At 46.8% G+C, this 16,851-nt stretch overlaps 1 protein-coding gene across 1 annotated transcript in view; it reads right to left on the bottom strand.

The window, feature by feature from the left end:
- Positions 1 to 13,406, bottom strand: part of TMTC4 (transmembrane O-mannosyltransferase targeting cadherins 4) — a 78,114-nt gene extending 64,708 nt beyond the window's left edge. Inside the window, exons 1-2 of the mRNA XM_049867233.1 lie at positions 13,313 to 13,406; positions 6,743 to 6,958 (exon numbers count right to left, since the gene is read on the bottom strand). Coding sequence (XP_049723190.1) covers positions 6,743 to 6,904 — 162 coding nt within the window. The 5' untranslated portion in view covers positions 6,905 to 6,958; positions 13,313 to 13,406. The remainder of the gene's footprint in view (positions 1 to 6,742; positions 6,959 to 13,312) is intronic.
- Between the last annotated feature and the right edge of the window lie 3,445 nt (positions 13,407 to 16,851).

Raw genomic sequence — 16,851 nt, forward strand, 5'->3', positions numbered from 1 at the left:
CGATGACACACGTCTAGGCCTCCCCAGTATGATGATGGGTACGCCTCAGTGAGAATATGCAAACAGCCCAGACCTCTGATGACAGGGCTGAGCTCAGGATCTGATCCAGGAACATTCTACCTCTGGACTTCCTATATTTCACCATATGTCTTCACTGTTTAAGCCACTTTTACTTTGCTATTATATTCCCCAAAGCATTTAACTAATACACCTACAAATGAAAAGAATAACTGTATCTTAAGGAGGAACGTATAATACCCTGAAGGTACAGAGGTCCTTATAATTGTAATTATAATTGTGCTGTTCATACTGGACACACATTTTTCACAGCAGGCATCTATCCTTCCATCTCGTGACCATAGTACACCTGGGATTTTGTCTAGAGCTCATTCTCTTCCATTATCAACCCATGAAGCTCTGGTGAAGCCAAGTCCACACCTGATGCAGGACTGGAGCATGTGATCAAGGTCAATCCAATTAGGGCCCTCTCGTCTCCAGAGCCCTGGTGGTGCAGTGCTTAAGGGCTTGGCTTCTAACTAAAAGGTCAGCAGTTTGAATCCACCAGCTGCCCCTCGGAAACACTAGGGGATAACTCTACTGTGTCCTATAGGGGTGCTATGAGTCAGATTTGACTTGACGGCAACAGCTTTGGTTTTTTGTTTTTTGTGTGTTTCCTTGGTGGCTGGTCCAGGGACAGGCATGGGCCAAGTCAGGTCAAACAGGGCCAATGAAGATCAAGTCCAGAAGGTCTGCCTGAACTAAGCAGGAAGCAGTTGCTCACTTCTGCTGAATTTAGTGCTGTGAGGATGTAAGCCTGGACCTGCAGAGGGTTCCACTGGGGCCTGAGAAGGAAGCCAACAGAGTGGAAGGCAGAGCCAGGGGACCGAGAGAAGTTGGGTCCCTGCCTTTGTCTGAGCCCTGAATCCAGCCACACCTGAAGTCAATCAGAGAGATTTTTCTGCCCACATCCAACGCCTATCACATCACCTGCTATGTTGTCTAAACAGTACTTATCATTTTCTGTAAAGATCTTGGTCATTTATCATCTGTCCCTTTCCTCTAGAATGTAAGTTCCTGAGAGAGAGGTCTTTTCCTGTCTTGTTCCCTACAGTAGCCTGAGTGCCTTGCTGGTGCTCTGTGCACACAGTAGGTGCTAGTTTAAGTCAGTTGGAGTTGCATTTTCTTTCACTTGCAAACAAGAATCACAACTGATAAGAACCCAAGGTAATCAGTTAGCGAACCTAAATTAAAACAATATTACAAAAAAGGCTGAGTAGAATTGAGCAAAAAATTTAAAAGTTCTAGATTCTAATCCCAGGCACATTACTTGTTAACTTCTTGGTGAGATTCCCTAACGGGCAGGATGTGAACAGCAGACATCTAGCGTACACGTGAGCCCCTCAGCCATTCCACAGGAGGAAGATGTGGCGGTCTGCTCCAGTGAGCCTTGGAAACTCAATGGGGCCGTCCACTCTGTTTTACAGGGTTGCCATGAGTTGGAATAGACTCACCAGCAGTGAATTGTTTTGGGGGGGTTTAGCATACGTAATAGGTATATTAACGTATACGGTGATGCTTAAAGAAAGACATGATAACAAAAAGTTGAATAAACTAGAGATTGTGTAAAATTACCCAACAACCCTGTATCTACTAAGATCTCTGCTTTTCATCGCAACAGCCTTAGCAATGTGAGCACTTTTGTTTCTCCTCTTCTAAACAGTTCCATTCGTCAAACCTACTCTGATGGGTCACTCCACAATGTTAAATATGAGCACAAAAAAATCATCTCGATAACAACAAAGAGAGATTGGTACATAACTCGTGACCTCCACCCCACTCCTTCTGGAGTTTGCTATCTCAGCCCATCTATACACGCCTACCAGCAACCTCAGAGTCAGTCTTCATCCCCGTATCTCAGTCATCACCAAGTCCTCTTCTTTTTAAGTTCCTAATATTTCACAAATCTGCCCACTATTCTCCATCTCTACCACCAAACCTCTGGGCCAAGCCACCATCATCTCTTACCTGTTGTTGTTGTGTGCCATCGAGCTGATTCCAACTCATAGCAACCCTGTAGGACAGAGCAGAACTGCTCCACAAGGTTTTCAAGGAGCGGCTGGCAGATTCCAACTGCCAACCTTTTGGTTAGCAGCCATAGCTCTTAACCACCATGCCATCAGGTCTCCTGAAATCATTATTCTGAGTGAAATAAGTCAGATATAAAAGGCCAAATAATATACAATTTACTTATCTGAAATATCTAGAATGGGCAAGTCAATAGAGACAGGAAGTAGATTCGAGGGTACCAGGGTCTGGGGGGAGGGAACTGCTGACTTTTTGTTAACACCTCCCCAGGGCTCCTTATCTTTCATCTAGGATGAGGTACCAGTTGCCTTCGAGTTGATTCCAATTCTGGAGACCCCATGTGTGTCAGGGCAGAACTACGCTCCATAGTGTTTTCAATGGCTGATTTTTTAGAAAATTACCAGGTCTTTTTTTTTTTTTTTCTTCCAAGGCACTTCTGGGTGGGCTAGCAGCCAAGTGCATTTGGTTTGCACCACACAGAAACTCCCACCTAGGAGACAGTCACGCTCCTCCTAACTGGTCCACCTGCGCCCTCTGATATGTTCTCCACATTGCCCTTTCCAAAATGCCAATCAGGCCACACCACTCCAACTTCACACATCCTTAGGACAAAGCCAGGGTCCTGGCACGGACTCTTCAGCCAGGCCTGGCTCAGCTTCTACCTAGCTCATCTCCCTGACTCTGCTCGGCTGCACCGGCCTTCCTCCAGTCCCCCATGTGGTCTGTGCTACATCCCACCCTAAGGCTTTGCCTGCGCAGATCTCCACCCAGATGGTCACCCCCTGACATTTCACTGCTTGACTCCTCTCGGCATCTCAGCCATGGAGTCCCTTCCTCATGGAGTCCATCCTGACTTTCCTGATGGGTCAAAGGCCATCTCTCATCTTCACAGTGCTTGGCACACTAGCACTGTCTGCCCACCCTACTAGACTCCATGAGGTCTAGACCGTACCTGGTTTTTTGCTGGGAGTACACAGAAGATGCTTACTACATCCTGAGTGAATGACTGTACCATATAGCTAATAAGATCACTGTTACACTGTTTCATAGCTGATAAGGTACACCTAACAAAAACATTGCAGTTTAAAACATAAATTGAACATTTTAAAAACTTCAAAAAAAATTTCTTGACTGTAAAATTGAGGGGGAAAAAAAAACCTTCCACATTACTTTCAAAGGTAAAACTGCTAAATATAAAAAATTGTATCTCTTTTACTAATGAAAAAACCAAAACCAAACCTGTTGTCTTTGAGTCGATTCAACTCATAGCGACCCTACAGGACAGAGTAGAACGCCCTATAGGGTTTCCAAGGAGAGGCTGGTGGATTCGAACTGCCGACATTTTGCCGTAGCTCTCAACCACTGTGCCACTAGGACTCCTTTTACTAAAGAGGTAATTTAATTTGATACTGTACCTCCGATGCTTAAAAATGCATCTTTTTCCTTCTATAATATTAATCTAATTGGGTCATGTGTATGACAAGGTGGACAAAGGCAAACAAGGCACTGCAGATAAGTAGCAAAACTGAACATCAACCTTCTCTTTAAAACACCCTTGAACAGGAATATTTTAGGGACTAGAAATTACGATACGCTAAGCACTGCAGAGTGCCTCAGTTAAGATTGTTTGTTGCAATAGCTAAAATGAGCTCTGATGGATTTTAAGCAAAAAACGAATGTCTTAGGGAACAATGGAAGGCTCACAGACTCGCAGGGAAGGCGGAAAACCAGGTTGAGGGCTATGAAGCCAGGAAGACAACTACAAATCACACCACCAGACATACTGATCAAACTACTCAGCCACCTCAGGCCACCAGCTCTTTGCATGACTAGCTCCTGACTCCAACAAAGAGGCAGGGGAGCCTGACGGGAGGGCCTGTTTCTGTGCCTGCATCCTAGTTGGATGGCCTTTCCAGCTTATGAGAATCAGGAGAGGAATGCCCCAGACAAAAGTGTGTGTGTGTCAAATGATGGGTGGCCCAAAAGAGCAACAAACGTCCACAACACACAGCGGAGTCCAGGAAGTATCTGCTACTTGAGAGCTTGCCGAGCCAAAGGGAAGGCCTTGAGAATACGTGATCCTGCAAAGTAGGTCACCTCATACCCACGTAACAAAAACTCACTGCTTTCAAGTCAATTCCAACTCATAATGACCCTATAGGACCCATACGGCTTCCGATCAGTGGCTGGTGGGTTTGAACTGCCGACCTTTTGGATAGCAGCTGGAGTTCTTAACCACTGTGCCACCAGGGCTCCCATACCCAGGTAGGGGGGTGAATTTCACTTCCATCGAGTACTGGTCCTTGAGGCCTTGAGCACAATGAACCCCTGCAGAGTCGGTTAGATATTTTATGAAGGTTTTGTAATCCATCCACCCAAATTAGTTTGCTTAGTCACAAAATTGTTAGTTCTTCTGCATTGTCACAAAAGTACCTGTTCCGTGGTAAAGCGGCTGGGCAGAGCATCTTTCTCCTCCATCAGAACAGAAAATGAACACCAAAAACAAACTAAATATTTGATTAGGTGCAGCCTACACACAGCAGGGCGAGCTACTTGAAGAAAGGTCAATTCTTCCTCATAATAATTTATGGAAACGATGGCTTGTATCTGAAATTCCTGCTAACTCAACTGTCTCAAAGAAACCCATCATCTCAGTGAGTAAAAGGCAACACAACACTACAAGGAAGCATCTGGGAGACAGTCTCTAACACCAATAAAACCCAGTAACAGCCTGCTTCACATTACTGTAGGCTCGGTGCCAACGAACAGAGGAGTGCCTTTCACTAAACAGGAAAGAAAAAAGGGAGGGCGCGCAAGTTAACAAACGGGGCACAGTGTGGTACTCCAGAAAACACTGCCAAGACAATGCTCGGCAGATCACGAAATGGCTTCATCTGCCGCAACTCACACAGTAACAGAGCTACACCCACATACCGGGGCACACCATACATAACACAGCTCACATTCTTTCTCTGCCCTGCAGACCAAAGTTTTTTGACATAAATTCTGAGTTAGCACTTTATATACCTTCCACTTTATAAAAGAAATGTTTACCAAAATGACTAATGGGATTTAAAAATACATATATAGTCTTATTCTTGTTAAAAAAGCAATTCTGTGGATATTAAGCCACCAATTTGATGTCATTGCTTAGAGCTACCTGGTTATTTCTTTTTCTTTTCAGACATGGTTAAATAAAAGAACTAAAACAGAAGCATCTGTAGTAACTGCTGGGTGAAGCTGAGGGAAATTACGAGCGAAGAATTTGCATTTGAATTAAAAATGACATCGATGATGCTGTCGGTAGTTTCTGTCTTCAAAATGGAGATCAATTACAATATTACGTTACAAATTAAATTTCTGCAGAACAGTCATTTTTTTTCCCATGGATACACTATTGTCACTTGGACAGTCGTTCTCAATACATGCAATATAAAAATGACTTTTTCCTCATTGGGTAAAATCCACAATGTCCAATTTTTTCTGAGCATTCAGCAACAGTGTTACAAAGTGTTGCTACAATTTTATCTGCTCAAAGATACATGTGTATATTCCTTAAAGTCCTCTTCACGCGTTAAGGCACACACATCAAAATATCTGCTAAGTACCTAGATTTGTGGGCTTTCACCAAGACTCTAACCAGGCTCCAACCACATGCTTTCTCCTCTGGCCCCTCCCTGCCATCCAGGTTCTGGTTCTGACTGTCTTGTAGCGCTCTTGAATCTTTTTCTGCCCTTTGCACAAACCTATTTCTCCTTTCTTAATTCTAGTTAGCAAGTGAAAAGGCATACTGCTTCCCCTGCACCAGTACAGCACCCACTGGTGAGCAAAATTGATTTGGATTTTGCAAATTCAGCGAGTGTGAGTTTGCAACCATGAACTGAGCAGGAATGGGCGGCATCTGTGTAAAGCACACCCGTCTTTCCACAGCAGCTGTCAGCAGGCTGTCCTGATGCTACTGGTGAAGGACAAAGATGCCAGCTCGTTGCCCGCTGCTGGGAATGCACCTTTTTGCGGGGGGAGAGCTCACCCATCACTGCAGCAAATGCAGGGTCTTTTTTTCTTTTTTTAACAGTTCTGACTTGGAGTTCTAGAGAATTTTCACAAGACCTGAATTACTGAGTCTGCAATGCTTTTTGCCCTTGCCTTCCCGTCTTAGAAAAATGGCTCCTCTGACATGTGCGTGGACTGGGGCCTTGTATACTGCAGGCAGTGAGGTTAAGCCTGAGGTTGGGCAGGGGTTGGAGACCCTGAAGCCAGCAAGGGGCACTAAATCAAGGAAACGACATCTAAAAGACATGGCAGATTTAGGATACAATTGGGGTCCAGACAAATGGTTAACTTATGTTCAACAGAAAATAATCCAAACAAAGTTAGGTTATTATTGAGATGTATGAAAGTAGTTAATGGCTACATGGTTGAGCAACCGGTTAAGCACTCAACTACTAACTGAAAGCTTGGTGGTTCGAATCCACCCAGAGGTGTCGTGGAAGACAGAAGCGATCTGTTTCTGAAAAGTCCCAGCCTTGGAAACCCTATGGTGCAGTTGTACTCTGCAGAGACAGGGTCATCATGAGCTGGAACAAATTCAATGGCAACTAAGGACAATAGGTAAGTGGCTTACAAAAGTTTACCAAAAAAGAATTAAGATACAAACCTTATTGTTAACAATAGCTTCAGAGTCGTCAAATACAAAATCTCCATCATAGCTACGTGCAAAACACACAAGGGAAACAAACCCTACTACTAACTTAGCCCAGAAGGTAGGAAGAACAGAAGACGGGATGATGTGGTCCAAGTCCGTGTCCAAGTCCGCCATTTTGAAAGCTGCAGGCTGCCACACTCTTGTTCCAGCATTATGCTGGTTAGAAATCTGCAATAATAATAATAATAATATGACATAAATATTCATCAACACGTTGTTAGGAATGCTTCTGTAGTGGACATATTTACCCTAGGTGCACTGAAGAGCCAGATGGGAATTTATGCCGTGATTTTGTAGGATGCGAGAATCACTAACTTTAAGCTGTGGTTTTCAAACTGCCGACCTTTTGGTTACACAGCTGAGCTCTTAACCACTGTGCCACCAGGGCTCCTTTCAAGCTTTAACGGGTAACCAGGTCATCTGGGGCACATTCAGACTCCTAGCTCCACGGTAACCTACCGACTCAGAAGCCTGTGGGTTTCTGATGTTGGACTATCCTTTGGAAACACTGATTTAATGAAGTCCTATACTTATCATCTTTAGGAGGCAAATTATTTTTTATAGTACTTGAAACAGTTTACAAAAATTTTACAAGTTACCATGTTTCTTCATCCAATCAAGGAAAAAGAAAAAAACCTCATCGTTGGGTCTTAACACATTGGGAGGGGGCAGTATAATACAAAAGCAAGAGCTTGGCTGCTAACCAAAAGGCTGGCAGTTCAAATCCACCAGCCACTCCTTGGAAACCTTATGGGGCAGTTCTACTTCATCCTAGAGGGTCGCTACAAGTCAGAATCGACTAGACAACAACAAGGTTTGGGTCTTTTTTTTTTTTTTTTTTACTTTATTCTGAAAAAGTTAATAATCTATTTGTAGAATTCAGAGGCATATACAAGTTACATAAAAATGAAAGAGAGGAAGAGAGAGAGAAAAGAGTAGAGTTTAATATATGCCACAGACAGGGCAAGCAATCAGTTGCCAGGTTGATGGTTTACTCATAGGATAGACAGAAGAAGGAGAACACTGCAGGCTGATTAGTGTAAGACATCTTGTCCTGGAGAGGACTGGACATATCTTAAAGGATGGGGTGAGGACGAGCGAGGCTATTCTAGGTGAGGATATGATGTCCAATATTGGTGAAAGGGTCAAATTAAAAATATACACTTTAAAAGAAAACATTTTATTATGTTTTAGGTGAAAATTTACAGCACACATTAGTTCTTCATTAAAAAACGTATAGACAAATTGTTTCGTGACATTGGTTACAATCCCCACAATATCTGAACACCCTCCTCCTGTCTACCCCAGGCTCCCCATTTCCGTTCATCCAGTTTTCCTATCCCTTCCTGCCTTCTCATCTTTGCTTTGGTGCAGGTGTTGCCCATTTGGTCTCATATACTCGATTGATCAAAGGAGCATGTTCCTTACGGGTGTTTGGTTTTATAGGCCTATCTAATCTTTAGCTGGAAGGTGGACCTTGGGAGTGGCTTCAGTTCTGACTTAGAAGGGTGTCCAGGGGCCATAGGTTCCTCCAGTCTCTGTCCGAACCACGAGTCTACCATTTTTGTGAATCTGAATTTTGTTCCACATGTTTCTCCTGCTCTAACCAGGATCCTCTACTGTGATATCAGACAGAGCAGTCGGTGACGGTAGTCAGGCACCATCTAGCTCTTCTGGGCTCAGGCTGGTGGAGGCTGTGGTTCATGCGGTCCATTAATCCTCTGGACTAATTTTTTCCTTCTCTCTTTGGTTTTCTTCATTCTCCTTTGCTCTGGACAGGATGAATCCAAAAGATGTATCTTAAATGGCCATTCGCAAGCTTTTAACACCCCAGACGCTAATCACCAAAGTAAGATATACGCTTATTTTTAACTTTTCTTTCAAATAGGCAGAATATTAAAGCCATAAATTTTTGTCTCCCAGCCGTGCCATTTATTAGTACCTTGGGTATATTATGTACCCTCTCTGAGGCCAGTGAGAGCTGCCTAAGAGCTTCCTCCCTTGGAATCTGCCCAGTTTTACTACCCCCAAATCATATTTTATCTGCCCCCAATTCCACCAATGGTGCTTTCTTTGAATTTGCCAGGATGCTGTGTGGGTCAGACTGCTTAGGTTTCAATCCTGTGTAACTTTGGACACGTTACTTAACCTCTCTGGGCCTCAGTTTCATCACCTCTAAAATGGGGATGATAACAGTACCTATCTTATACGGTTGTTATGAGGGTTAGGTGAGATACCCACCTAGAGTCCTTAGAACACTGCCTGGCATTAGTAAATGCTCAGGGGAAAGGTTAGCTATAATTACAAATTCTTTCTCAGTGAGCTCGAAAGTATAGACAGAGCTGCTTTCTTTTTTGAAAACCTTCTTTAGAATTTGGTTTACTGGTACCTGGATGCTTATCTTTCCTACTAGGGATGTGGCCCCCATTTCTTTCATGCTAAGATGGAAGAGAATCTCAGCTCCCTTGATTGGGAAGGGAGTTTAGATATACTTGTTTCCTGATCTCCAAGAGAATGCCCCAGATTATGGAATCAATTAGAAGTCAGCAAAATTGACCATCATGAGTCCCAGCCATCTATCTTCTCTATCCGCTTATATCTGTGTGAACTCGCAGAGACAGATCAAACAGTCCATGGGACACCACTCTGTGTAACACTGTCCCTTTCCGGGGGCTGGAAGGAGGTTCAGATTTACAGTCCAGACATGAAAGGCTCTGCAGCTCTTTCATCGCCAGTCCCTGGAGCCTCTCTACCTGATGTAACCCACGATCTCAGCAAGGGCTGGGGGAATAGTCCAGCTACTATCTACTGCCTTTTCTTTTCTGTTCCAATGAAAGGGTAAAACATTGCTCAAAGATCCAAATTACAGCTGCAAACACAATACAGGTCACCACACAGGCACCAACCATTGTGTTTACATCTCAGCTAAAAAAAATCATTCCTGCTACTTAAAAAAAAAAAAAAGGACTGGTTAGGAAGATACCACAACTTAATGTAGGGGAGGGATAAAAGTGTTCTGTGATTTGGAAAGTTAATGTGGAAGAAAGCAGAGAACTTTCATCCATTTAAAAACACACAATGGAGCTGTTAGCTGTTGAATGGCCACGTCACTGGTCTTGATGATCAGCTGATCAGCTTTTACCCCACATATTTGACCATCATTTCACAAAAGGTCCTAAGGTTCAGACGGCATCACAGGAGGAATACTGACTCATGAAATTCTTTGTGCTCTTCAGTTGGTTATCCTGCTTCACTTTTCATCCCAGATCGTTGTAACGCAGGTTAATCATTTTGGTCCTTAAGCAATAGACAAAATACCTGCAAGGCCAACTGTGGATGTGAACACCTGGGGTGCCCTTGTGGGACTGGCCTGGACTTTTCCTGAGTCAACAGGAATGACTGCCACCTCCTTCCTTTTCTTGTAGGGATATCAGGTTCTTATAGTTCCCCGCCCCCCCACATTCATTATTTCTCAGTTCTGTTCCCTCCTCTCCTTATTACACCTTCCCTGTTGTGGTTAAGAGCTCAGCTGCTAAGCAGAAGGTCGGCAGTTCGAATCTACCAGGCGCTCCTTGGAAACCCTATGGGGCAGTTCTACTCTGTCCTACAGGGCCGCTATGAGCTGGAGTCGACACAACAGTAACAGATTTGGTTTTGTTTTTTTGGGTTCTTCTACCTCAGAGGGTTCCTCCTCCCCTGGTCTCCGAGGTCCCCCCCTTCCTCACTGCCCCTGAAAATATCCACAGATGGCCCTATCATTTAAGGGATTTACTGTTAATGTGTGTCCTGTAACAACTCGGAGAATACCTTTAGTAAGTAATTGTGAAACAAGTTAGCATGTATTAGAAACTCATGCAAAGTTCTCAGAGTCTAGTTGAACAGTTAAGAACACAAGCTCTGGAGACAGATGAGTCTGGAGTTGCTAGCTGGATGACCTTGGACATACTTCCTCTTTCTCTAAGATCAACCACCTCATCTGCAAAATAGGATGCCACTATTTACCTCAGGAAGTCGTGGTAAGGATTAAATGAGATAATGTATGGAAACAATTAGTCTCCATTATTATTGTTACTATTTTAGAGAAATTAGTTCTCAGTATCTAGTCCCTGACTTCCTGTCTTGGGAACACCCATGTTATTAACTGTTTGTTCCTGCAGACAGGCTTACCAACTGGGGCCACTGCCAGCCTGGCTTACCAACCAGGGCCACTGCTACCCCATCAAGTGACCTGGAACAATTTGGACAATGGCACCTTTTCCTTCTGGTGGACCCAGGGCTCCTAGTTCCCCTGGTCAGGTGTCTTTGTGCCTGGTGTAAACTGCACAACCACACAGTGGCCCCATTCCCAACTCCCTTTCCTTAAACAGTAAATGACTCTCGTTCCACAGTGATCAGAGCTAGGCGTGGCACTCCGGCAACAGAAGCCCTGGTGGAGACAGGGGGACTGGTCTCCTGAACCTTTACACATAGGCCATAAGAAAGCACACTTTCCATTCCCCTCTTGATGGGTCTTCAGGTGCACTGCCCTATTTTTCTTCTCCACGTGATGTCTTGCCTGGGGGCCCTGGCTCCTGGGTCTTGGCTGCATGGGCAAGTTCCACTTACACAGTCCTGCTGCTGCCTCTATCCAAGCAGAGTGTTCCACCCAGTTTTACCAGTAATAAAGTCAGTATTCTGATCCCTACCTGATTTCTGTGTCTATTTTGCAATTTTGGTCAGAATTAATTGGTCCCAAACAGCAGTTGCATTTGGAACGAAGTCTTTTAATTCTGAATTTCTCAAACTTTCAATATAAGACCTCTATTTTCAGAGTGTCAAACAAGTTAGTCAGTTACTAATGAAAGGGTCAAAAAGACCTCAAAGAGATACCCCTCAAGATAAATGTCACTGAGCCGTGGACTGCGGGGACACAGTGACAGCTGGCCGCTCCGCCTAGACTGCAGCAAGCTAGAATGGTGAGACCAAGAGTAAATGATCCACCCTGGGAAAACCACCAGCAACGACATCCTGGAGAATATTCTCCCGCATGCATGGAAAGGCCTGTTAGGCTCTAGCCCACCTTTCTACCACATTGGTGACAATCCAACCACACAGCCAGCTACCCTCTGCCAGGCTGGGATGACACACAGCCTCTGGGTTTCCATCAGATGAAAGCGCCCCACCATTTCTGCTCTAGCTTCCACCAGGCTGGCAGTAGCCTGGAGACCCTGGTCTGGCTTCTCATATATTCTGGGGCCCTTAAAGCAGGGAGCTGGTCACGTCCACTGCCCTCAGCCCATGCAGTGGGGAACAAAATGTTACTGAAAATATCTTTCGTGATTGCCTTCCCACTTTTTAATTCAATAATACACGAAGGCTATGCCTGCCTATAGAAGAATGTCTGTATGTGGCTCGACATTCACAATTTAACAGCCACCTCACAATTCAACTGTCCTAGAAAGTTTCCAGCGTGCTCGCTTGTAACCATTTTCCATTTAAAAACACCGGCATCACCTTACGCCACCTCCATCTGGGACACGCCAGGCGTAGTAGGCGCTGCAGGGAAAGGGGACAGGGAGCGGACCCGGTCAGTTATGACTATAATTGTTTCTCAAGGAATTCTCAGCGTCCATCTGCTCGCCCGGGGAAGGAGCATAGTGTGGATGACTCACAGCGCTCTGGCTAGATCGTTTCTCTAACTCCTCCCTTCTTTTGTGTGTGGTTTAAAAAAAAAAAGAAAGACAACATACACATACACAGAGCCCGCAGTCACAACAGCAACAAAACCAGAAGCCCCGCGGAGTTCGCAGGAGGTGAGGCGGCGGTTGTGCCACCTGCGCTGCTCCCCCAAACTCCAAATCCACGCCGGTAACCCGCGGCTCCGTAGCCCTGGGCCGCCCTGGCCGGCTGCACGCCCCTTTCAGCCGCTTCGCAGCAGAGCGTGAGAGTGGCTGGCACTCGCGGCGCTGCAGGGTGGTAGCCTTTTAACCCAGGGCAAGCGGCCAAAGGGCCCGGCTGTGCCCAGCAAACGCCTGCGCCGCTGACAGCTGGCGGCCAGGCGCGGGGCGGCGCGGGGGCGCACCGGGGCGGACGGGGCACTGCGGCCAGGTGGCCGCTCCGGGGACGCGACACAGGCGCCCGGCGCGCCCCGGGCCGAGGGGGCGCCCGCCCAGCTGGAGCGGGAAGGGGCGGAGGGCAGGAGCCGGAGCCCGGAGCGCCAGCAGGCGGGGCGCGCACCCTCCACGCCGCTCCCTTTGTCGCGTGTCCTGCTTACACCCGGGCACAGGGCGCCCAGGGCCTGCGTCCGCCGGTGACCCCTGCCCCGGCCGCAGCCCAGAGCCGAGCCCGGGGCCTGCCCCGCAGAGGGGCCGGAGCCGACTCCGCCGGCTGCGCGGCCGCCCCCGGGCCCGGACCGCACCGCGGGGCAAGGGGCGCGGCGGCAGCAGGGACCCCGCGCCCGCTCCGCGCCCAACTCTGCTCGCCCCGCGGCGCGCACAGCCCAGCAGGGGCCTCGGCCCGGCTCCAGGCGGCCCCGCGCGTTACCTGCAAGGAGCCGCAGCCGCGGCGGCATCTCGCTCCGGGCTGCGGAAACTCCGGCCGCTCTCGGCGCCCGCCCGGCCGGCCAGGGGGAGGGGCCGCCGCGCACCGCCCCCCGCCGCGCCCGCCGCCGTCCGCCGCTCCCCGCGCGCGGGCGCCCTCACACCCGCCGCCTCGGCCCGCCCCCTCCGCCCCGGGACTGGCTGCTGCGCCTGTCACTTCCCCGCCGGGTCCCGGTCCTGCTCAGGCCATTGGTGGCTGCGTCGGTGACGTCAGACCAGGGCGCTAGCGGGAGGAGGAGGTGCCGGGACCGAGGCTCGGCGGGAGACGAGGCGGCGGAGTTCTGGGGACGGCGGTGGCCGCGCGGGGCCGCGGAGCGGGGGACGGGCCGGGGCGGGGGACAGGCGGCCCCACCTGCCCCGGGAGTGGCGGGCCGCGCCCCGGTTCACCCCGGGAAGCGGGCCCTCCGTGCGCCGCGTCCGTGCGCCGCCTGCGCCCCGCGCGCTGTGCCTTCTCCCTGCCCGCCTTATGCCGGGAGCGCAGGAGCCTGTTTCTGGCCTGTCTCGCGCTTCTCCAGCTCTCGGTGGCGCCCCTCTAAGGGACTGCAGCTTCCCCGAGGGAATAGAAGCTGGATCAAAGCAACCGAAACTTTAAACTTCCAGCTGCTGGGAGGAGTTGTTTAAAATGTGTGTGTCACCACTTTTTGCCTTTCGGAACAGAACTGAACCTGAGCGCTTTGATCCAATGCCCTGCTTTTGTTTGAGCGAATCTCCGCCCACTGCTCCCGTCCGCAGACTCCTGGCCAAAGCACGAACCCAGATCCACCGCTGAGCTGTCTACTCACCAAGTTACTGACTGCATTGTCCTTAAGCCTTCACTCCTGAACCAAATTGCCACTCCACTGCCCTTCTCAGTAGATTACTCTGCTGCTTGCTTTATGCATTCATTCACTTTTTCGTTCATTCAAGTGACAGACTTGTTCAACTTCTCCGTCGCCAAATCTATAATCCTACTTGCATCAGTACTTTTTTTTCTTCTTTTTTTGGATTTAAGGACTCCATCTAAGATCAATCGCGCTCTGTCTTTACTATTTACTATTCTCAGAAAGCTACTCCAAATACCCTTCAATTACCACCTTCCTTCTCCCCTCTCGGTAACTGAAGTTGTGGAAAGAGCTGCCTGCCCTCACTTTTCTAGTCTCCCACTGTCGTTCACTCCTTGGTTTCCACACTTGTCACTCCAGTCACTGTAGCCACCAATATGCTCTACATCACTAACTCCAAGGGACACTTTCTTTCCTCCCTCATTTTATCTGACCTCTCAGCAAAATTCTTCTCCCGAAAACAGCTCTACTTTTGCCTGAAGCGGCTCTCCGCTCCCCTGTGTTTCCCCAGGCTCCTTGGCTTGTTCATCTGCTTCGAGGCGACCTCCACACAGCACCGTTTTTAAGGTCTCATCCTTGTCCTCTCACCCCACACATTTCCCCTGCATGATTTAATCCACTAGCAGCATTTCAGTTGGTATATCCCAAACTTACAACTCTGGTCCTTACTCCTCTGAGTTCTAAGCCCATGTATCTAAATTCCTACTTAGCTTCTCCACTACGACATTTCTCAAGCACCTCAAATGAACACATCCAGAACTGAACGCATGCTTTTCACTGTTTGCCCCTCCCCCTGGTCTCCCTGTGGTAGAGATGGCACTGCCATCCGTCCAGTGTTTCCTGACCTCTGCTTTCACCCCTAAAAAAAAACCTGGCAGCTAACAAATCACCCAGATTCTGCTTCCTAAATATCTATCAAATTTGTCCACTGCTTTCCATTTCTACCGCTACTTCTAATGGTGTGCTAACGTGCACGTTTCTTCTCAACTTCATATCCAGTGATGCCACATGGGTAGATGGAAATTGGCCATGGTGGGAGTATTTACACCATGGAAATTGGCAAATACTGTGAAGCAGGGCTTGATTTGTCATTGTGTTGATTGTCTCTAGATTTATGAACACCATGGAGACAATGTTAATAATTCAGATTAAACCAAAAAAGTGTGCTGTGCTTAGTACCTAAACTGAAAGGAGTTTCAGATTAATGCATTTAATTTATACAAGTGTGAGAAACAGCTTAACAGATCATGTATCAGATTTAATGGCAATAAATGTAATAAGAAAAGGGTTAGCTGATTGGAATGCATTTCTATTTGTCCAATCATGGATGAACTGCAAATGTTGGTTGAGCAAGAGTTTGGCAAAAACAGTCCAAAGCATTCTGTGTGATGCAATCAATGATGGAATTTACAGTAAAGAGTGTTTCTACACTTTAAAATGGTTAAAACGGTGAATTTTATGTTATGTTACTCTTACGACAATTAAAAATATATGCAGTGGAGAAGGGGAATCAGAAGTTTGGGGCTGAGTCCAAGATCTCAGAGTTAGGGGTGTATTACATGCTACGTAGCATCAAGATGTAACTCTTCTTGTTAAGTGGGTGAGGTAGAATGGAGATGAGGGCCATAGAAATTGAGAGGGTGGAGGGATTTTTAAGGTCAGAGGGTTAGATAAATCCTGAACTAGGAAACTCAAGTCAATAAAGATGTGTTGAGTATATAGCCTATGGAGCCCTGCTGATGCAGTAGTTAAGAGCTCAGCTGCTAATCAATAAAGGCCCAGCCACTCCTTGGAAACCCTATGCCATGAGTCAGAATCGATTCGTTGGCAACTGATGTTTTTTTTGGTTTTAGTTAATGGGCAAGAAATCAAATGCCATACTGCCTTGAGAAAATCTCCTGCAAAAGACCTTAAAGATTTACAAAACAAAGAGGTCACTTTGATGACTAAGGTGCATCTTACCCAAGCCATGTTCTTTTCAATCACCTCGTATGTGTCTGAAAGTTAGATAATGAAAAAGGAAGACAGAAGAATTGATATGTCCAAATTCTGGTGTTGGTGAAAAATATTGACTATAACACGGACTGTCAAAAGAACAAACAAGTCGGTCTTAAATACAACCAGAGTGTCCCTTAGTTACGAGGATGACAAGACTTTGATTCACCTACTTTGGATACATCATCAGGAAAGACCAATTGCCAGAAAAGGACATCATGTTTGCTAAAGGAGGGGGCCAATTAAAATGAGGGAAACCCTCAATGAAACTGATTGACACAATCAATAGCCACATGGGCTCAAACATACCAATAATCCAGAAGATGGCCCAGGCCTGGGCAATATTTCCTTCTGTTATACACAAGGTCACCATAAGCAGGAGCAGACTGGACAGCAACTAACAACAGTGTTAGTGTCAACAACCACAACAGTTGCTGGGAAACATATCTACATAGTTTCCACTAAAGGGGATGGCAAGGAACTATGTAGTTAATAGTAAAACTGTAAGCCATAAACTAAAAAGTCATTGATGGTGAAATTGGAGATGATGAGGATAACATTTCCTTTATAGCTAATATTTACTGACCTCCTAGTGGTGTAGTAGTTAAGAGCTACAGCTGCTAACCAAAAGGTCGGCAGTTCAAATCCGCCAGGTGCTCCTCGGAAA

This window comes from Elephas maximus, chromosome 23, assembly GCF_024166365.1.
Source record: "Elephas maximus indicus isolate mEleMax1 chromosome 23, mEleMax1 primary haplotype, whole genome shotgun sequence".
NCBI lineage: Eukaryota > Metazoa > Chordata > Mammalia > Proboscidea > Elephantidae > Elephas > Elephas maximus.